This window comes from Callorhinchus milii, unplaced genomic scaffold (genome assembly GCF_018977255.1).
Source record: "Callorhinchus milii isolate IMCB2004 unplaced genomic scaffold, IMCB_Cmil_1.0 Scaffold15, whole genome shotgun sequence".
In the NCBI taxonomy this organism is placed as follows: domain Eukaryota; kingdom Metazoa; phylum Chordata; class Chondrichthyes; order Chimaeriformes; family Callorhinchidae; genus Callorhinchus; species Callorhinchus milii.
In genome coordinates this window covers 16,771,808-16,794,663 of record NW_024704756.1, presented here as the reverse complement: position 1 = coordinate 16,794,663, position 22,856 = coordinate 16,771,808, and the positions used below count along the sequence as shown (strand labels likewise).

The window sequence follows — 22,856 nt, the reverse complement described above, 5'->3', positions numbered from 1 at the left end:
GTCTGATCAGAACTTGTCTTCTATGTAGCTTGACTACGATCTGAACTCAACTGTTTTGGTAATATAGCCGAGCATCCTGTTTGTCTCGTCTTGTTGACTGCTGTCTCAGTGTTGACATGACCAGCAATGAGTCAGGGTAATTCTCAACGTTTGACCACTGGTTAATGACTCGCCAATCAGTTGAAGTTGTCTGCAGATCACAGGGTTCATTTCATTCTGATTCTACAGTCAGGGCTGGGATGGGAGGACAGTAGGGCAAGAGTCAGTGTGTTGGGAGGATGCAGTTAGTAGTGTGGAAGGGTGAGATCAAATGTGCCTCAGGGCCTTCTTCAGCTCTACCCTCCTTCTGTTGCGTGTTTTGCTCTGCAGCTAAGCAGGTGTGTTGAGCAAGCTTCTGTTATGAGTGCACCTGACCTTGTTGTTGGACCACATGATTTGAAACTGCAGAGGAAACTGGACTTCATTGTGTTGCAAAAGTGCAACCGATGTACGCTTTTACAGGGTAAACTTTTCATATTGTCTTTCTTGTAGCTGCAATACACAAAAAAGACTATTAATAATCCTTGCATTTGATATTGCATATAAAGTACCTCAAAAGACTTTAGTAGGAACTGCTGTCAAGTCTAGTAACTGTTTATTTCAAAGCAAGAACAGCAACCTATTTGTACACAGTCAGGTCTCACAAAGTGTATGGCCAATATATTTTTGGATATTTATAGTCTAGGCTGAAGCTGCAGCGCAGTGCTGCGGTGTGCTGTGTTATCGGAGGTGCCATCCTTCAGGTGAGATGTTAAATACGGTCCCTGTCTGCCTAATCCTGTGGACGTTAAGGATCCCAAGGCATTAAGTTTGACTGCAAATTGTTCAACTCTAAATACAGTTTCAGCAGGATCAGGACCAGACACAGCAGTAAAATAGCAACACATATCCAATTATAGATCGTAATAAACAGCTTTGTTGTATAAGGAATGTGTTGTCACACTTCAACTGTGTTAAATGTTCTTTTATTAGTTCGGTGATGGCTCAGTGGGCATGTGCACCACTTGATGCTATGGCTCTCAGCCATAAATACCAGGGAGGCCTGAGGTCAGATCCCTGGTGTCTGCCATGAGAGTAAGGGTCTCAATCAGCTTCAATGTCCTTGGGTTAAAGAGATAAAATCAGTTATGGACTCCTGAAGACATTTCCCATATTTTGCACAAACTTAAATTTTAAGACAGAATGGTTTCACGGGCTAAGATCAAGTGAAATTTCCGACCTTTGTGCAGCTGACATGCAGATTGAACCTCTTAAGGTTTGGCCTCACCTTGAGCTGATCTTGTGCACCTCCTAGGAGCTGACTTTGGCAACACAGCCAAACAAATCACTTGTCCCTTTCTCTACCCCCACCCCTTCGAGATTGGAGTTGTAGGACAAAACATGTTTTGAAGGGCTAGAAAATCTAGGAATTTATTGTTAAACACCTTGAACTCTGCTTCATTATTCTTTTTTTTATTTAAAAAAAACCCCTGCAGAGGCACTGTCCTTTCACATTTGGGTCATTTGCAAAACAATGCACTGAGCTCTTTTGAAGCCTAATCTGTTTCGTGACCATCTGAACGGCATATGTCAGCAAACTGGTGATTTCGTAACATGTTTTTCTGAAAGCTGTTTGTGGAAGCCAGCAGAAAAGAGATGTTGCAACTTGGGTTATGCCAGAGCGCTTTATTTTTTAGTCCAACCCTCGCCTGCCTCTCCCGCTGAGACAAAGAAAATGTTTGTCTCTGCAGAGAAAGAGCATCCGTTCTTTGCTGGTAAGCGTGGCTGTTGTATTGCACACTATTCCTGGAACCTCTGTAAACTGGTGAAGAGTGAAAAAGTTATACAAGGGTCTGATTTGTGGTATTTCATATGGGAATTGTCAAGCAATCCAAGTTGCACAAGTGAGGGGATTCTGGTGTTACACATTCCATCCAATGAAGATTCTGGTCTACTTCCAGCACAGGCTAACAGGAATACTAATGAGATCCTTGTTAAGTAACGTCACAAATTAGACCTCCTTATTCTTAAATAAGAGTATATTAGGAGAAAATATAATGGAAGACAGACTTGGGTCCCTAACACCACCAATATGTAAACATTACTTCCTATCACTATCCTCCTCATCAAGTTCCTTGTCGAGGTTGTCATATGGAGAGGGTACAGAGGAAGAACAGAGCAAGGACTAGATACTAAAGGATTAAGTTGTCTAGAGCCAAATGGAGCAAACTATGGCAGAGAAGTTTAATAAGTACTTTTCTTCAGTTCTGAGAGAAAGGACAGTTGGAGGAGGATCTGAAAGAAGGATGTGAAAGAGCCTCTACTGGAGCTAAACATTAAAAGGGAAACAGTACTCAAAAAGTTAATAAGACTTTAAAGTAGAAGCTTTACCAGGTCAGGCTGCTACACATCCCAGAATATTGGAGGTCAGGAAGAGAACTGCCCAGTTTTTCAAGATTCAACAGGTCATAGTTTCAAAGATAAGCCCGCAAAACTATGGTAGAATGGGGAGAAACTGGTACATTTGCAACCTGGATTAGTAATAGCTTTGCCTAATTATTTGAAGAAAGGGAGTTTCTCCCAGTGTCTGAGCCAACAATTCCCAATTAATTGGTCTTTCATGGCTATTTGTGAGACCTTGAATAACAAGTCTCTACTGCCAGTAATTGCTTGTGCAACATTTTGACAATACCAGTATATAAAAATACCAGTTTAAAGATTTTAAAAAGGAGGAACAAAAACAAGTTAACAAATTACACAATTGATGTAAGCAATAACATGAACACAGTTTTATTGCATGTAGCTCTATGGAAAGCATTTGTGATAAATATAAACACTATACAGAACTCTAAGCCAGTCTCCCATTCACAGACATGGTGGATTAACATTAAACTGCTTAACAATATTTACAGTGGAAGACACAGCAAGTTAAAGTTAGTTCTTTTTAACCTTGTCATGTGGTGCAGAAATAGTAATATATAGCGTATCAACCTAATGCTTTTCTGTACAGACAAAAAGTAACAATATGTCCATTTTTCAAATTAATTTACAGAAGGAATACAATTGCTCGATCTTGGATTTCTTTTACTGTACAGCAGCATACTACTGGCTGGAAGATCCAACTTTATTTTGTGCACGAGACGAGGGAAGGTATCTGCGCTCCCATTATGGAAAGGAGCACAAAAAAAAAACAATACAAATTTTCCGGTGGTTCTCCAAGTTAGCTTAAAAAATACGACCTTTTAGGCGCAATGGATTAGGAAGCAGTCTGAGTAACTTGTGGGACAGCCCCTTTAATTCAGGATTCTCACTTACTATCAAAAGAACCAACGCTTCCCTCCCCACAACTCATTCAGTTTTTCAGCATTTGCACAATTTCCACCCAGAAGCAAGTGAGAGAGAGTGACAGTGGCTATGCAACTGGTCTTTGACACAAATAATAGTAGGTGCTGGCCATTTTGCGCCTTAAAAAAAAAGGACTGGTGAAAGTTATAAACAATGTTTCCTTCACATTGCGCAGGTACTTATCCTCGTCTTGTGTTTGTTATTTTCCAACTGCGTTTTGTACCATGTACAGACACGTTTTTAAATAATTTCTTCTGTATTTATGCAGAGATATGTCAATCATTATCCGGAAATGGCTTTCCAGCACAATACTGAATAATTTAGTTAACTCTGTAAACTACAAGTAGACAGAAATAAAAAGCATTGCATATTTCATATGCCGTATCCATTTAGCCACAAGTTGGCTTTTGAGGTTACTGTATAAAGTCAGTATGTAAATCTTCAGTGCTCCATTTTGTACACTGGCAGCCTTAGGGAGCCAAGGTGTTTGTGTCTATTGACAATTATGCTGGTATTCCTTTTTTCAGTCCATCAGCAAAAAAAAAATATCCATTGGTGATCAGTACCAAAATAAAGCAAACCCAATTGGATGTGGTACATTTTTCATTCAGTACCCACTGATACTAACATTATCTATAACTACACTAGATTTAGGAAATAGCATAGGAATTCAAACCCCATCAAGTCACTAATTGCAGTGTTCTTACTGTGGACATGTACCTCCAAACCTCCCGTACCAGAATGGTATTACCCAGTTACTATTGACTCATGTAATATCGGCGTTCGTACCTCTATTAATGCCGACTATTTAGTACCGATGCTCATACGGGTTCAGTATGCAGTGTTCATAGGTTATTATTACTGATCCATGCATTACATTACTATCACAAGTAAGGGTCCATTATTGGTTAATCGTACCTCTATTAGCACTAATCTATGCAGTAGACACTGCTCCGAGTATCTGGTATTTGCAACAATTATCTATAAAATATACACTGAATAATTTATTTACCAGGAATCCGATGCCAAATGCCAAAAAAGATACCCACAATAGTAACTTTTTACACAATGCTACATAGCTTCAGGTCCCACGTCAATTACTGTAACAAGTTTCATTACCCTTTTACCTACATAATGCTGTGTCTGCCATGCAACGGTGCTTAATGCACACACTGGTTTAATTATTTAGTATACATCATATACAATAATAGCCAGTAGGGTGTAAAACAAAGCAAGTCAATTCCAATGTACTGCTGACATTTGAAATCCACTGGAATTTTCTGGATTGAAGCCTGTCAGCTATTATCCTATACATGTTAAAACCTTAACAACACATCTGCTTTTATTACAAAGATTTTGGTGGTTGGTTCATGCTTAAAGGGGAAAGGTAAGCTCTATGAATGTGAAGCTCTTGTGCCTTGGGCATAACCAGGCACTTCTTTAAAAATTCCTATTTAAGGACTGCTGGATGAAAATGGACAGGCCAGGCGATGCAAGGATATCATCATGGAACGCAAGGATTTCCTAAATTTGATAGATTAGCTGTTTTTTTCCAGTCAGACTGCAGGCTTTTGCATATTTCTCCATGTTAGAAATGTGATGACTTGCAGTGACTCTAAAACTCATCACAGTGACGTAATCCATGGGTAATCCACCCTGTTATGTCTGTCTAACCATTGAAATGAAGGACAATACAGGGCTTTGCAAAAATAACCATATAAAAAAGGTTTTCAGACCTTTTTAAAAATATATATATATTTATAAAGTCCTAGGACATGCCTACCAATCTCAGAGCCAGCATTATCAAGCTTTGTTGGGAGAGAGGTGAATTGGAAATTCTAGTATTTTATGTAAAATGTGGATATTAAATGTGTTAGACTGGTGTCTACATGAAGACAAATGCAACACAAAAAAAATTTGGATTTGAGAAAAGCACATATTGTAAAATTGCATTTGACTTGCAACAATGACAAAACCGATGCACCAGTATTTACCTGGTTCAGAAAGCATCTTGCAATGTTAACAGTTGACTTCATGCAGAATGCCCATTACTCTGCTGACCACCTTAGGGAGATTATCTCAAGTCATGGTTTGATATAGTGTCAACCTCTGAATTGATGATCCTTGGATATTTACCAAATGCTGGATTCCTAGTCCACCTAATCAGGCAGCATGCTGTTGCGATATATTAACTAGAGAAAGTAGAGTTTCTTTTCTATGGGCATGATGCAGTTAGCTGCTTGAATTTCTGCAAACACCAATCTAAATGTTTATGCCCACCCCTCTTTTGCTAAAGGTAGTGTATCCCCATTTAATTGCCACAGCAACAGGGCAACCAACTCATAAACCTCTGCCAAGCACAAGTGTGCGTGGGAGAGGCATCCCATCAACTTATTTTGTTTCCCAATTTTCCTGAGGGGAAGGAGACTTGGCTTCCCACACAGCCTAGGTTGAGATTGTAAACTTGCAGTTCATACATGGGGTGGGGGGGGGGGGGGGTGAAATGGTAAAAGAAAATGAACAAAGCGAAAACTATCTCCTGCGATTATGCACAGATCATTGGTGCATCGTACACTGCATAGTTGTTTCTCGCTTCTCCTATTCCCTTCTCAAACCAGCAAATGAATATTAAAACAGCCTGGTAAAGGCAATATCCTCAAGTTGACAAAGTCCAGCAGGATTGTGTAAACCCTCAATTACGGTGTTCAGACTATTCCGTAACAAAGACAATGAGTCTTATTGACAGCAACTAATTATACAATACAGAAACTGCAGGTTTTTAAATAAAGCTTACTAATTTTAATAATGTATATTGCAATTAATTCATGGCTTTTCAAACAGCATAGGCAGGCCAAGTGAAATGAATTCTGTATCCCTAAAGAGTACTTCTTTAAAAAAAATCAGTCTCAAGTTTGAATTCATTCTCAAGAGAAATGAATTGTTGAATACTTGACTCGAGAGTTCACACACACTAAATCTGCCAAGGGATTTTATACTTCCTACAGCTTCAGCTGTTGTGTGGTTAGAACAGTGGCTGTGTAGCACGATTACGTGGTGCCAGACTCATTTTGGAAATTAAAAAAAGGTTTCACGAACACGATGGAAACAAAAAATCTGAATATTTTGGTCGCTAACCCAAAAGAGGTCTGAAAATCCTGATATAAGGGACTTGGATACCACCTAGGCAATATAATTTACCTTAGATTACTGGTTGTTTGAATGTGGCATTTATCCATTTAGCCTAATGTAAGTAGTACAACGCTGCACATCTTTGGTTACTCAGTGTCTCAGTGCCCCTGTAGTAGGATGATGGTATTTCAATTCATTTCTCATATCCAATCCAGGGAAGTCCAGATGGTTTTAAACAATATCCCCAATTCCATGCAGCTCAGTATGAGGCCTATACATAAAAAANCAGTAAAAATTACAAGAATCTGTTCCAATTATATCTTTTAATTTAGGTTCTGCTAATGGATTTTGTTTGGAAAGCAGCATTTTAGAGCTGCAGTAAAAATTGAAAGGATTTTATTCCGATTCCCTGTAGTCCAATAAGTACCAGTAATTCAATTTCTATTGTACCTTTTGCATAAAATATTTTGCATTACATAAGCCTTCTCAGATCCGCAAAGTCAATTTATGCATATTAAATCTTTTGCGGTATAAGGTAAGCAAAAACTGTACTACGAACCTAAAAAAACACATCTTAAAAACACAGCTACTTTTCGGAGTAGGAAGGGTGAAAGAAAACAGCCAAAGTGAATACATATCAAAGGTTTTTACTGCCAGTAAATTGACTAAGGGACAATGGAAAAAAGAAAAAAAAAAGGTATTATTGATGGCATCTGGCATCATTGTAGAGTAGATGTGGAGATGTAGCAGTGATATCACAAAGGCAGTGTTAATGAACTCCCATAGCGGATTGTTAGCAAATGTCAGCAGCAGCTTTTTAAACCATGCAGAATGTGAAAATGATTTTTGAAGGAACATAATATGTACATTTAGGAAAGGGTAAATTCTGGTCTATTGGGAATAGTGAAAGTAGACTTCCATTTGCATTTACGTACTACCTTATGCAGAGCAAGAACCACTGGCAACACCATAGCTTTTAAACTGAAATCAAATTTTGAAACCCAAAAAAGAAGTTCAGGTAAATTGATAATTTTGGAGCATAATTAAAAGACTGGGTGAACAAATAAAAATACCTGATAAAAGCAATTTGAAAAGAGCTTCCCAATATTCTCAGACATTTTATGATCTCTAGAAGTACTCCTCATCATAAATGTTTGAACTTTAGATCAATCTTTACTCACAGTTAGCTCAGCTGGTCACAGGAGTTGCAACATATAACTTGGTGCATGTTAAAGCTGGTTGGAGGAAAGAATTTAACCTGGTTCATAAGGTTTGTGTGGAATAGCGAAATGAGTTGCTCAGAGACAGTTGTTCAACCACTCCAGCTTTGTACAGGGAAATGCATTGCGTGATCTTCAATTATCAACGATCTGAAAAGACACCTTGTTACACTATGTAAGCTGTTATCTTAACATCACAAGAATACTTTTCTAACTAAAAATAATTTAAAGCTGGATATATAGTGAAATAGAATACATCTCCAGATGTCACAGAATATACAAAATGTTCCTCAAGTGGTTGCAGACTGTTGGTGAAACACTTTCCATACTCCAAAAATCAAGAGCAAATAGGACTTGTAGCAGCAATTGTAAATATCTTCCAAAACTTACAAGAGAAAGTCTATTGTTGTTTGGATTGAGGAACATTTGTAAAATTATTTTAGCAGGTATTTTTATGTGAACAATTGTTAAAAAATGACAAAACACTTAACCTTTATTTGTGATTGAAATTAATGTAGTTTTAAAACTTTTCAGTACGTAGTTTCAAGTTAGCTATGGCTCGTTTTTCTTTTTTTGCTCAGCTGAAACTTGCAGGAAGAGTGTCTTATTTTGAAAGAAGTACCAAAAAGTCATCAGGCAGAAAATATGTTCCTGTTGAGATCCATTTGTTGCATTTTCCACTTGTGCTCAAGGAAAAATAGCAGGTAAGTGTATATTCTTGAAATAACAGGACTGCCCTCGAAAAGTACCTGCTCCATCAAGCATTTTCTACAACTTCATGGCAAGCTCCATGGGAAAGGTATGCTTCACTCTTTCTTCTCTGTTCACATGGGTTTTAATCACATCGGTGGACTTAGTCTGGAGAAAAGAGAAAATGTAAATAGTTAAAAAAAGGCAGTAACTCTGTTGTCTTGAACTGATTCTGAATATTCAGGTCAGTCACTGTTTGAAAATACTGAACATAATCTAACTCCAACTACTTTTCCAATTTTCTTTTTGATTCACTCTCCGAAACTAAAGGATAAGGTTCCTCAGCCATTCTTCGTCTTCCACACATTAATTACTTTCTCTGTAAATAAAATATTTCCTAGTGTCTGTCCTGAAAATGCCCTCAAGAACCCTGAACCTGGGATCTGTTGTCCTGCTGCCCTGGACTATGTGAAAATATTGCTCTAGGATTCTATTTAACATATATACATCTCTATAAGATCCCCTCTGATTGGGGAGGTGGTGACTGAGAGAAAAGGGAAGGAGAAAGAGGTTATTCCTTATTGTTCTCCTTTGAGTTGTCTGTAGGACCTAGACAGTCCTTTTAAGTCACAGTAAACCAGAACAATATGCAATCATGGCACACAGAGGAATTTTGGGAGGATAATTTCCTCAAAAAACTATACTCAAATGCACTAGCATTCTCACCCACACGGGTAAACAAATGAAACATCTGAAGCCTACAGAAGTCTATTCAACAAAGAAGTGGTTCAGTACGTTTTCCAATTTATATCTCATAGCTACACTCTTCTCCACCTACAAAAGCTGCAGAAGGTTCTTCCACTTTACCAAGCAAAAAGCAAGTGCCTGATTCTTGCCATACAGTGAATTAGTATCCCAAATGCAGTCACTGGGCCATCAAGCAGCAAGTTTAATAATAATAATACTTGCATTTTTGGGGAATTTATTTCTGGAAGCCAGCTGATTAATAGTAGAAACCTTCCTTTTTAGAGGTTGTTTTTAAAATTCTTATTCAACTTAATAAGCTTTAACCACCACAATTCTAGTACATACTGATCCTGCACTCCAGATTCCTGCTCACTTAGTCATCCTGTTTTTGAATTCCACACAACTGAGAATGCTCAGAGGAATGACACTCTGCTCTCACCTTGCAAGTCAAAGTCCAGTCTCCATGAGGGTTTTAAAACTTAATTCTACCTTTCCTCCACTGCCAAAAATAAATATTTCAACACTTTAGAAAGTAAAAAAACAAATGTTACATTTTCCATTGGCTAAAATATTCCCAGCAAAAGAAGCATTTTAATTTTGCCACAATATAAGAAAAATAAAACGAAAAACCATTAGGCCTATTACGCTTGTTCCTTTCAAACTGCTAAAACAATTTGCTTTTATAGAGTGCTCTTCACATAGGGTTACGTTTCGGAGCACTATCTGTGCATCTCATTCAATCTCCCGAGGAAAGGTTTATCCCTACCCCCGAAAAATATTCAAGCAGAACTCCATTTTATCTGGAGTTCTGCTTGAATATAGAACAATGTATATTTTTGAGATGACATTTGTATGGTCTCAGCATCTCATTGGAGCTATCATATTCCACAGGCATTCGATTTTTGTAAGCGGCATTTGGAATGAAAGTTATAATTCTTAATCACAGATCTATCCAGTTTTTTTTTACAGAAAGGTGTTAATCATCACAAGATTAACTGGTGAGCCTTGGACTCTGAACCACATATTCACAACTCAGTTGCCCCGAAGAAGGGGGGTGGGATGGGGAAGGTCACTACACTTCAAAAGTATTCAGTGTGGAATGAAAAGAGTTTATTTAGTTTGGATTGAGCTCAGAATTGAGAACACGAGTATGAAATTAACCAAGACAGATTGTAGATTAGAATTCTTTCAACTCCCAAATCAGCTTTCCTCATGGCTTGTTTCAGGAAATATTTCTTCTAAATTATGGACAGTTTTAAAGTCCACTAGGAATTGGACTGAGACTGACTAAACTCATTTCACTTAGCAGCCTTACAGACAGCAGATTTTCTGGTCTCTGCCTAAATTAAAGGGAAAAAAGACAATGTATGTCACTTCAGATTTTCATTAAATTTTGATGGCAACTTTTTTCTTCTAATACTCTTTGGGAACTTTAACGATGGGATTAATTGGTATTTAACAAGCAAATTTTCAAGACTTCAATGTTGATACAGATGGTAACACATATTGACACAGATGGTATTAGGAACCAGTTACTAGATTTGACTATAAATGTGCACGAGTAACTAATCTAATCTAAAACAGAAAAATCTCATGACCCCAACATTCTATGTTGAACAAACAAAATGGCTTGTAACATAGTAAATTCACATTCTGGCATGCTGATGCTGAACTAGCTAATCCACACGTTATGTACAGTAAAACAGGATGTTTTTACGGAGCAATTTACCGCAAGGCAGGCAGATTGACTAAATAATAGCACATGATGCTGTTCTTAAGCAGAAATTGTCCTACACTGAAAAGCCCAGATAATAAATGTCAGTTTGAAAAATTACTGCTCTGCGATTGTGACAGTTCACCACACAAAGATTAATTTTTACTGAACTAATTTCAGTCTTACTGCAGTAACCTAGATCTAGGAAATGTTTGCTTATTGCCTCAAGCAAGTTTTTTATATATATTTTGTTATTTTCTTTTAATATTCTGTAGCGTAGCCAAAACGTTTAATCTTCTCACTAAATTTACAAGTATTATTTGTGAAACCACAGATAGTGTTTACCAACAGAGACACAGGTGAGCATGGACTGACACCATGCCCAGATTTAGAATGGTAAAGAAATGTTTACTCAACAGAAGCTATTTTTCAAAGTCAAATGCAAATCAGCCATCCCGGTGGCACACCACTTAAACCATCACTCCACATACAATCCTGCGGTTGTGGGTTTGTGTCACAGAGCTGCCTAACAACAACAACCAAACAATAACCAAAGCCAGAACAGCAGCAATCGCAATTCACATTTGTATTGTGAATAGCATTACAAATACAGAGTGGAAGTCTAAGCTGGGAAATAGATGGTAGATGGGTGGGGGTGTAAAAAGAAGACGCCCAAAGCCACGGTCAAAAAGAAATACCTTTTAGATGGGTTAAGATTATGAAAGCAGAAAAAACGAGAGTACCAGTTAGACAGATTATAAAAACAGGTAGGGAGGGAGTGAGGTGGGAGCTTTTGCACTCAGTAACCTGAATTACACTAATTATTAATCCCTTTCTACCTAAATTAATTTCTATTTCAGTTAAATTTTACCTGTTTGGTAGGATTGTTTGGAAAATCGTTATTACCCTCAGCCTTCCCCCAATGTACCTGTAATTAAAGTCACAGCGGTTATGAATACCGTATTTCCACTACCAACTGAAAATCCGGGCAAACGTTTCTGCCAAACAGTGAATCAACAACAACAAGATTACATTTGTATAGTGCCTTTCACGTTGGGAAAATGAATTATTCGGGTTATGAAAGAATATTAGAATATCTACCACCACATTAATTTTGGCAAACGATACTACAGAAGTATTGACTATATAAAAACCTTATGCATAAACAGTACCAATTTTCTGTTTATGACAATTATAATACAATAATTAATGTGTCGATCCCAGTATCTTAATGTTAAAGCTGGCAGTTGATGGAGAAGAAATGTTCTTAAAATTCGATCTAGGTTTTCCAACAGCATTAGAATACTGTTAACACCCCAACATTTAGAATTTCTCAAAATGCTCACACAAATTCTTGGTTTTCTAACTTTTATCTGACCCACACACCATACTGAGAATTGAAACATGGGTGAGGCTTCCAAGATTGAAACATGGGCGACCCATCCGATTCGGGGGCGTATCCAGTACAATACTGTACATACCTCCAGAAAAGTTAGCTATTTCATTAACACAACTAAACTGTGCATGAAACTTGGTAAAGTCTTTACCCAACCTACCCCCTACATGAACCACCTAGTTGCATAAGCAGAAAAATAGGCTTGAGTAAAGCTGGCAAATATTCAGCTCTTAAATAAGAAGAGTTCTCCAAATTTTCTTGTGCACAGAAACAAGTTTAAGATTTTAGAAAATCTGAGACATGTATAATAATATTTGCATTTGGTATAGACTAGTCAATCTTTCACATCCAGAAGATTTACTGTGAAGTGAAGCGACTATGTATTTGTAGGTGCAGTGCAATTTTAGTTTGAGTTGATAGATCCTAACTAGCCTAAACAAACCAATGAAAGTATGTAAATGCATGTTGTTGTTAAAACTATAAACATAGTGGAAACACCACAAACACTAAAATATTGTTTGAAATTTGTCAATGACTCTCTGACATCCATTTCCTTTGTTCAACTACTCTGAAATGAACCAATTTCACACTAAGCACTGACAAACAACCTTGAAGAAAACACATCAGATGCAACAGCACACTGCAAAATACGCAACCTCCCCAACAGCCGTTTCACCACCCACTACATTTAATGGCTTCTACACAACTCTTTGTATTGCTGACAGAAATATCACACCTGCCTATAAATTGAATGAAAAATGTTACAGAATTCAAACCAGGACCAAAGATTTCAAGTTATTTACATTATTGTATCATTAATTCAAATACTGGAGAAAACGTCAACACTTCAAAACAATATTTTAAAATGCTAAATTAGAAACTTTGTAAACAAGTCTCCCTAAGACAAATTCCTTTTAAAAGACACAGCCACAACTTCTAGCTCCATGACAGACAAGTGTTGCAAATACGGAATAAACAGCAACAATAATCCTTGTATATATAAGGATATATAACCTCTAAACAGCTGTACAACAGTGTAGGTAACACAAATTTGAAGGCAATACTATAACTCAAATGAATACTAACAGGAAAGCATTTTCTTTTACAATTGTGGAATCTCCCTAGTCTAATTTTAAAATAAAATTCCCCCTCTAGAACTGTAACAGCACTAAAACGAGAAACAGCTCATTTGAAAACAAACTTATGCTAGGTGATGCAAGAGAACTAAAACAGAACTAAAAACAGAAACAAATGAAATACCAAATTAGTATCAAGCATTATACTGCATTAAAAGTAGGAAAAGAGCCAAAATGTTATGTGCGATATCTACAGATGTTCTGTAATATCATTTTAGGAGAAACTGTATTTTATAGATTTCACTAACATCCCTGTTTCATTGTAATAATTTATCAAATAAGAGCTGAATTTACAGATCTTTATTTAAAGACAACTAACCATACAATATATTTTAGACCCTATACTCACTCACACATGTCCACACACACATATCCATTAAGGTGTACTATGTATAAGACATAGATAGAAAGGATGCCATGAATTTAGGTCAGAAAAAAATAGAAAAGGAAAAGTTACCTTCATTCACACACATGCTTAATGAGCAGTCGTAACAGACGACGCAGGAAAGATTAAATAAACTATAACAGTATCAACTTAATTATAATATATATAATCCGACAGATGGGAGGTTGATAAAAAACATTGCAGAAACTGGGACAAATGGTATTCACATTTGACAATAAAAGTTCAAATGCAGTAGCAGGTTTTAGTGAGACAGTTTATTTCAAAACTTAACTACGTCATGCAGCAATGTGGGAGTGAAATTTCTGTAAGCAGATGTTATTGAATCAGTACAAAACTAGTCTGAAATATGAAGTTGTAAATTTTGCTTACCCTACATGACCACAAACGTCCATCTTTTAGATTCAGCTCAGTCCAAATACAAGACAAGGAAACCATCAGCCTGATGAGTTTATTGTACATTTTTCTTTACAGGATGACAAGAGTTCAAATTAGGCTGTTTAATAACAGCCAGTTTTTTTTCAGTTTGTAGACCTTAAACCTGGTATCCAGATGTGGGATACGTGACTCTCAAGCTTACGGGGGCCCTGCATAACAAGTCAATTTTGCCCTAAGTCCCCTTTACAGCCTATATTGTTCTGCTTAACCATATATATGTACATTAACAAACCCAATAACTTTTAAAAGAGCTTTTTTAAGTATCAAATATGTTAATCCTCCTTTCCATGTGTACATTCAGATACCATCATCCCTTAGGACTGACTTTTTGGTGAATACTTTGTCTGCAGTAATGAAGGAATTCCAATCTTACCTCTCTCCTAATCAGTAAGCGTCAGTTTATTACACCCATCACTGTACCACATGCTACTTAGAAAACTGCATCTGCGAGGTGGTCAGGAATGTTTACACTGAAAATTATACTGCTGATTTCACTATTAAACAAGTCAGACTGTATGTGCTGGATAAAGAGTTTGTACAATATACTGTAAAGTGAACTGACTATATATTTCAGAAAGGAATCAAGAAAAATGGATTGATCGTGCATCCTTAATGTAACAAAGTGCAGTAGTTAAACCGTACTACACAATTATACAAACAACTCAAATGCGTCCAAAAAAAAAAGGAACACTCCAAATGTCAAAGGAGATTTAGAAATCTGGCACATAAACTCCAGCAAAGATTTTCTCCATTTACACTCACATTTAATATTTTCAAATAGTCTTTGCTGATGAACACAGAAGGAAACTGGCTTACTAAGAGGGAAATAGAATGATTTTTAATTTTAAAAAATCTAGGGCGAAAGGAAAGAACGAGAGAGAATAGAAATTATGTAAACATGACCATAGATTGTCATGTTCTGACTTTGTTTTTAGTATTTTAATAGGGTGCTGAAAAGATTAAAGCAGCATGTCAAATTTCTTTGATATTTATTACTAGGTTTGAATTGCTGCCAAAGTATAATTATCATTTCTGTTTAAGCAAAAAAAACATGGATCAAGATCTGCTTTTACTGCAGACCTGGAAAAATTGTCTGATGTTTTTAATATAGGGAGATAATGTTAGCAGCCAATTATGTGGCTATTCTTAAAAGCATAGATTACAATACAGGCCAACTTAACAATATTAGGTCTTCACATTTTTCATCACTTTTCCATCTTATAACCAACTACCTCTAAACCGATACCAGTCTTTACTAAGAATCAACAGTGATGATGGATAGTGGAGTCCTGTAGCTCAGTGGTTAGAGCACTCACTTTGCAAGCAAGAGACCCGAGTTCAATTCCAGGCAGAGGGCGAAACCTTGGGCAAGTTTCCTTACTCCACACAGAGCCTAATAATAATCCCTCCAAAACCAAAAACAATCATAAATTGTTCATTTTCAATCTACGACTGTTTGTGGGACATTGCTGTGCGCAATTGGCTGCTGCGTTCGCCCACAAATATACAATTCACTTAACAGTGTGTTCTGTGAAGCGCTCTGTGTTCTGTGAAGCGTCCTCCCGACGTGAAAAGCGCTATATCAAATGCAAGGATTATTATGTCACCAATATCCCCCCACCCCATTAAAAAATTCAGCTACATATGCTACTATACATATGCCGTACACCCTTACTCAGAATCTGAGACTGTCCATGTGAAATGCTCCGAGATATTATCCTACATGAAATGTGCTATATAAATGCAAATTGTGCTTTGTACTTCCATTTTTCAGGAGCTAACGGATTTAAAACAGATAACGGAGGAAAATCTGGATGCAGTAAGAATATTCTGCCCTTGGTAATCTCCTGCACGATTTATGAATGTGATAGATATATGGATGCTAAAATATTTAGTATGCTAGCGACATCCAGTGGCAAAATCAATACTGCACTATGTGTTATACAGGCTTTTTAGCTTGAATGATGTGTACCTTACCAGAGTATCTAATTGGAATGTCATTCATTCATCCAACAGTTATAAATACAACTCCATTATACAATGTTGGAACACATTTCAGCCTACTGCAACTTTAAAGTTCACATATACATTCTCCAGTACAGCACCGTTTCCCCTCCTTTTCAGAACTCAACGTGTCTTCAATCAGTTGATGAGAAATCACAGTGCAGCATTAAGACACATTTACTTTGCACCAAGTTCACAACAGCTATGACCCCTTTGTGCTGTTCTTCTACTCATGGATTAATAAGCAAACAGACTGCTAAGTTAGCTTTTCCAGCATGATCAAGATAACAATTAATTCAGCAGACATAGATTTCATGAAAGAAAGTTAGATGGAGTTCTGTGTCACAATGAGGGCTCTCAAGTCTGGCAAGATTAAATTTTTTCCACAATATTAAGATTTAAATTAGAACATTTGTGTCATTAAAACTGGAACAGGATGCAGGACTTGGCACAAATTCAAATGGTGGTACAGTGTCAGTCCTTCCATTCTGAATTTTAATTTTTTCCAGATTTAACTCACATTATAAAATAAATCAATGTAACAAATCCTCTCAGTTGCAAATCCTCTCTTAAGTAACATTATTTCTTCTATTACAAATTGATAAAGACCACAGTAGAGACCCATTATTAATAGAATTTGTGGGAGTGGTCATTAAAATTGCAAGCAGTGTTAGAACAGGGCATGGATATGAGCACAGAAAGTCATACAGGAAGTAAGTTGGTGCACAATTTGCCAAAATGGCCATATTTTAGTGCAATGGAAACCGACCGGTTTTCTGTGTGCGTTTTGAATTTTATGGTAAGTAAATGTTTCTGAGTCCTCAGCCTAATAGAGTTAAAAATAAAACATGCTATAAATGTGATTTCCACTGTAGGCTAGTGATTCCATTTTCTTTTAAACAGTTGCAATATTCAAACCCTCATCCATGTCAAATAATCCTCACCTACATAAAAACATTATTTTCTATATATTAATCCAACTATTTAAAACTTTTTGCAAATACTATTCATTCCATCATCAGTTAGGAAAACAATCAATTGTTCATTTGTACATAAACACGTTGTGTTAGATCAAGAAGGCTGCAAAACATTTAGCCCTGAAGGTGATTGTTAATATCTCACTATAGCAATACACATGGAGTTCTAAAAAAAATCAAGTCAGGTACTGAATCTGAAAACATACTCACACAAAGGCAATTTTGAAACAAGAACCGGAAAAATCCTAGAACCAACATTGTCAGTGGCTATGCAAACTATACCTGCCTCAATTTGCTCACCATAAACCGGTACCACAAACCACAACTTACACCTCCAAAGAATGCTCTCATTAAGTGTTAATGGGGATGCACATATTCCTATGTAACATCTCAACAATATTAACCTTCACAGATATAGTTCTCAAATGGGATTTTTAAAACAAAACCCTTCCGCCCCAACGTGCAATATAAAATTGAACATGAGAGTCTGTGTGTTTACAATAATCCTACTTTATGGATCGGACTTTATCAAGTCACTGCAAAATTATATTTTATCCATTTTGACATCCAGTTAATATTTCATTGCACAGTCTCATGCAACCAATTTTAATCAGCTGAAATTTGAAAAATACAATCTCATTCAGCAACTTTTTTTCATCTAAAATATGAAAACCAGAAAGACAACAAACCTTCAGATGTAGAGGTATATTTCATCCCATCTGATTTGGTAAAGTCTATGCTTGCATAGCCTCTAGAGTCTGTACTGCTGGTGATTTGGCGAAGTGGATTCTGCAAGCTTCCATTTGATTCAATACATCCGTGATCTTCCCTTAGGTCCAAAGCAATATAATTCAATCCATTCTGAAAGCCTGCAGATGTATTCCTGCACATTGTACTTCTTTGCTCTTCACTAACACTATCATTTGGTTTAAGCCAAACATTATCAAATGAAGCAGAGCTGTGCCTTTTGCCACCATCAGCAAAAAAGGGGGAAGATGGAGTCACTGTGGGCGTAGAGGAAAACGTCTCTGAGCTGTGGCGTCGTCTTCCCTGTGGGTCAGCACGGATCACCTTAGGGGCATGATTGGCATCAGAAGGAGGGCCAGGGACAGGAAAGGTGTTTATACTAGGATACTGATCGATAATGCACAATCTCTTCACAATTGCTGTAGGGCTAATCACCTCTGCAATATCTGGTTTGGGTAAAACTGGCTGAGGAGCCGTTACTGCCACGTTAAATGTCATCTCTGTGTAATCATCCACCTTGGCAGGTGTACTGACACAGGCAGCACCAAGGCGAACACTAATGTAAGCATCATTTGGTTGGCTTCTGGTTACACTTGAACTTGAACCAATGGTCATGCTAGTCAAAGAATTTGAGGAAACAATGGCTGCCTTTGGTGACTGTACATCTAGGTCTACACTCATATAGTCTGACAACGGAGATCGTCTGTGTTCACTACTGGAGCCAAGTGAAGAAGGCGACCCGTCTGCTGATAAAGAATATGGTGTGTTGATAGTTTTCTCACTAAAAGCGATATTAATGTACTCTCCCGGGCTTTTTGGCTCCGGTGGTAAACTATGCTCAAACATTCTTGGTAAAACATTAGCGCCCACGGTATCCAGTGATAATCTTGTGGGCCTCACAACTCTTCCTTTTTGAATGACCATCGCTTCTGCGTTTTGTGTTACTGATGGATGAGAAATATCTTGGACCAAATTACTGTTGTTAATACTGCTGGTAAACACGGAGTCTCCTCCATACATCAATTTTCCTGGAGAACACATAGGAACATACTCATTATGCTCACTACTTTCCTGTGAAGGAGCTTTAAATGATCGAGGCAATGAATAATACGAACTGTATGATTTCTGAGCTTCAGGACTAGCAAGATTATAGAAGCCATCGCTGGATAACTTCCGTGTAGTTAGATTTCTTTGGGACATGTCCACATATTCACTGTTTGATAATTTGTCATCACTATTGGCTACCGACAATTTAGAACCACATCCTGTAAGCAAGCCTCTTCCTGGAGTATTACTATCAGTTGGAGACATCACCATGTATCCCCGTGAATCCAGGTGAGTTGGTGGCCGAGAACCTATTTCTTTTGGAGCAGATGTACTTTTAGGATTCATTGGCATGTAATCCTGATTTTTGTTATGGCTAGCAGATGCTACACCAGGCATCATTGGCATATAACCATCATCTCTTGATCTGTTATGGCTTTGGTTAACTGAGGATCCAATCTCAACATCACTATAATCTTCATGGTAAGGATTACAAGTAAACTTTGGTGATGCAGAACATGATAGTTGACTGCCGACACCCACGCTCGATGAATCAACATTAGCCTCATCCAATGATGAGGTTGTTTGTGTAGTCTTTTGATGCATTATCACAGCACCAGGGGTAGTAAGAGAGTGGGTCCTTTTTCTATATCCTTTCTCAGCAACCATGTAGTCATCTCTTGTTCTGCCATCAAGATTCACAGTATTAATCTGTTTGTCCATTGAAATATAATCACAGAAACAATTTTCTTCTTGAATCGGTGGTGTATTACCAAGTGAATCTGGTGTATTACTCCGAACACGGAAGTACCTAAAATCCCCAGGACTTGAACCGTATTCATCAGAGGAAATAAAGCCCCCATCACTTGGTGAACCACAAACTGATGAACTGGATGGACGTGTAAGAGGATCAGATGCAGATCCATGACCACTGCTGGAAGAAACACTTACTGGGCTGGTGGTAGATGGCAGGTAGGTTACAGGCAAAGATACTGACCGACTGTGGTTAGAGGGGCCAAATGGTGGCTTTACGTACCTCCCACTTCCATCACCCCTGCTCAAACCCATTCTTCCAGAGTTTAAATGGATTAAACTTCCAGTGACAGACCCAAAAGGTCTGGTCATGGTACCTTCACCTTCACTGGATGTTCGGAAGCGATAAGCCTCACTTTTGGATGCAGGAGAAGTACCAGTCATGCTTTCAGTCCTGGACCTCCTTTGTAATCCAGTCTGACTTGGTGGCAGGTTACCGAGATGCCTTCGAGTCAGAAGTGATATGGAGTTGGTCCCAGACGACTGGCTTTTACTCCTGGGTCGAAACTCAGCAAACGCTTTCAGCGCCCTCATCGTCTCCAAAATGGTTTCGTGCATGTTTTGGGCGACCACCGAATCGTCGACCTGCATCCACAGCTCACCGGGGCCGATGGAGGCCGAGCGGCCGACCTCGATGAAGAAGAAGTTCTCGGAATGCCCGCACCGCCTGATGTTCATCAGCTGCAGATGCACCGAAGGCACGTCCGAGTTAATCTTGACGAAGTGGATCATCTTGCTGGACAGGCACAGCCGGTACACCCCGGTCAGGTTCTTGGTCTGCCCTAAGCCTTTGGGCTTGACGTTGATCTGCCAAACTTCCTTGAACACGGTGCCCGGGGTGAACGTGCCGTAGCTCTCCTCCAGCTCGTCGGGCTCCAGCGCCGCGCTCTTCCCTTCGTTCATGAGCTCGCTCACCGCCGAGTACCAGCTCTCCTGCTCCTGCTCGCTCTCGGCCACCATGGCGAAGTACTCGTCCTTGGTGTACAGGGCCACCAGGTACTTGCTCTTGGCGTCCGCCCGCCTGCTCACGGTGAAGCACTGGCACAGGAGGATGACCCGCTTGGGGGCCGACGCGCGGCTCCTCCATTTCTTCTCGCTGTCGTAGTACTCGAGCCGGGCCGGCCCCAGGTGGCTCGGAGCCCTCAGCACGAAGAAGCGCTTGTGGCCGTGCTTCTGCTTCCTCAGGTAGCCGTACTTCCTCACGTCCTCGTAGCAGTCCATGGTGGTGGAGGTGGAGGCGGTGCTGGTGGGCACGGCGGCGGCGGCACCGGCGGCACCGGCGGCGGCGGCACCGGGGTGAGGCAGAAGGGGCAGAGGCAAGGCGGCGGCGGCGGCGGCGCCGTAAACGCCGCCCGTGAAGCCGCCGCTGAGGTAAACGGCCGTTAGATCGCGCGCGCTGCCGCCGTGGTTGTTGACGAACTGCTGCTGCTGGAGGATGAGGCCAGCGGGCGGCTCGCGCCGGTCAGTTGGCGCGCTGCTGCTGCTGCTGCTGCTACTGACCACCAGCGCCTCGCGCTGCGGCGGCGGCGGCTGCAGTTGCTGCACCGTCGCGTGGCCGCTCCTCGAGGCCACGGCAGTTGGCGGCGGCGGCGGCGGCTGCGGCGGGAGCAGCAGCGGAGGCGTCGTCGTCGTCGTGGTGGTGGTGGCGGTGGAGGAGGCGATGGTTGTTGTTGATGGTGATGGTGATGATGACACAGCCGTCCTCCTCCTCCTCGTCGTGGTGGCGGCGGTGGCGGCGGCGCCGCTGGTCGTATCCCCGGCGCGCCTGTTGTTTTCATTGTCGCCCCTCTTGTAGTGTCGGTGCAGTAGTAACTGCTCCTGGTGGTAATAATTGGGCGAGCTCGCCATTATTACGACGGGTGGTCTCTCCCTTCCCCTTCCCTTCTCCTCCTGAGGGGAACTCCGCCGCCAACCTCGTCGATATTTTTTTTCTCTCTCTCTCGTCCGTCGGTCGGTCGGTCGGTCGCTCGGCTCACTTCACCTCAGGTACGTCCTTCGTAAAAACATCTCCGTATAATGTGTGTAGATATATATATATATATATATATATAGAGCGAGAGAGAGAGAGATAAATATACGTGTAAACATCCGAACCGAGTGATCTCTCTCTCTCTCTCTCTCCCCCGCCCCCCCCCTCCCCAGTCGGGAGCAGCAGCACCAAAAAAAAACAACCCGTGACGTAGCCCCTAATGGAGCAGTGGAGTTGCTCGCCCGCCCGAACGTGGGAGGGCGGGAGGGAGGGAGGGAGGGAGGGGGAGGGGCGGCCCGACGGTGGGGGGAAAGGGGGGCGCTCGACAGACAGGGCGCCCGACCTATCCGGAGCGCCGAGCCGTCCAGGTGAGCCCTGTCACTCCAACCGCACCGACCAATCGCAGCCCGGCGCCCGGGCGAGATCGACCGCGGGGGGGCGGGGCTTTACGGCTCGGCCGCTCGACCAATGGGAAGAGCGCGAGGGCGGGTCTTTGTCTCCGCTCCCCCACCCCCCCCCCACACAAACATACACCCCCCCTCACACACACACACATACCCCCCCCACACACACATACAAACCCCCCCCCCACACACACACACACCCCCTATACACACACGCACATACACACCCCCCCCACACACACACACACCCCCATACACACACGCACATACACCCCCTATACACACACGCACATACACACACATCAACCTCTCTCATACGCATTCGCTTACTCATCCTCTCTCTCAAACTATTACACACTCTCACCCACAGTCATACTCTCTCTCCCCCCCCCCACACTTCACCCACAGACACTGTTCACCCCCCCTCTCCCCCATTGCCAAGTAACTTGGATCCACAATACTTTGCCGAGATGTTGTGTAAATCAGTTCTGGTTGTGCAGTTTCACCCACCATAGGAAATGGATCGCACGGTGCGAGGACATTTCATTCTCCCGTCCGCCACCACCAGTGACTTGAATATTCTCCATCTCACTCGGATCTGACTAAAGTGAAACATTTAATGTGAGAGGGAGAAGCAAGATTTTCGAGCTCTGGGTCTGGTT

At 40.2% G+C, this 22,856-nt stretch overlaps 1 protein-coding gene across 4 annotated transcripts; it reads right to left on the bottom strand.

Moving 5' to 3' along the window:
* On the bottom strand, window positions 1-21,054 carry LOC103179604 (insulin receptor substrate 2-A). 4 transcript variants are annotated; one of them, XR_006085497.1, is made up of 4 exons: window positions 17,907-21,042; window positions 11,735-11,791; window positions 7,674-8,570; window positions 1-531 (listed from the first exon to the last, which is right to left on the bottom strand). XR_006085497.1 is itself a non-coding variant. In XM_042340681.1 (3 exons), the coding sequence occupies exons 1-2, from the start codon at window positions 21,040-21,042 to the stop codon at window positions 11,772-11,774; spliced, it is 3,156 nt and encodes a 1,051-aa protein (XP_042196615.1). In that variant the 5' UTR covers window positions 21,043-21,054; the 3' UTR covers window positions 5,854-8,570; window positions 11,735-11,771. The 4 variants fall into 4 exon arrangements, 2 of the variants coding, with proteins under 2 accessions (XP_042196615.1, XP_007893174.2); XR_006085496.1 differs by lacking the exon at window positions 1-531 and adding an exon at window positions 5,854-6,763; XM_042340681.1 differs by lacking the exon at window positions 1-531 and having other exon boundaries at window positions 5,854-8,570; window positions 17,907-21,054.
* Window positions 21,055-22,856: the final 1,802 nt, after the last annotated feature.

Bases quoted from the DNA above. Each gene is read 5' to 3' on its own strand.
- LOC103179604 (XM_042340681.1), bottom strand. From the start codon at position 21,042: ATGGACTGCTACGAGGACGTGAGGAAGTACGGCTACCTGAGGAAGCAG. The intron at 11,792-17,906 runs GTTTGTTGTCTT...CTTTAATTACAG, and splicing joins ATATACCTCTACATCTGAAG to GTACATTGGGGGAAGGCTGA.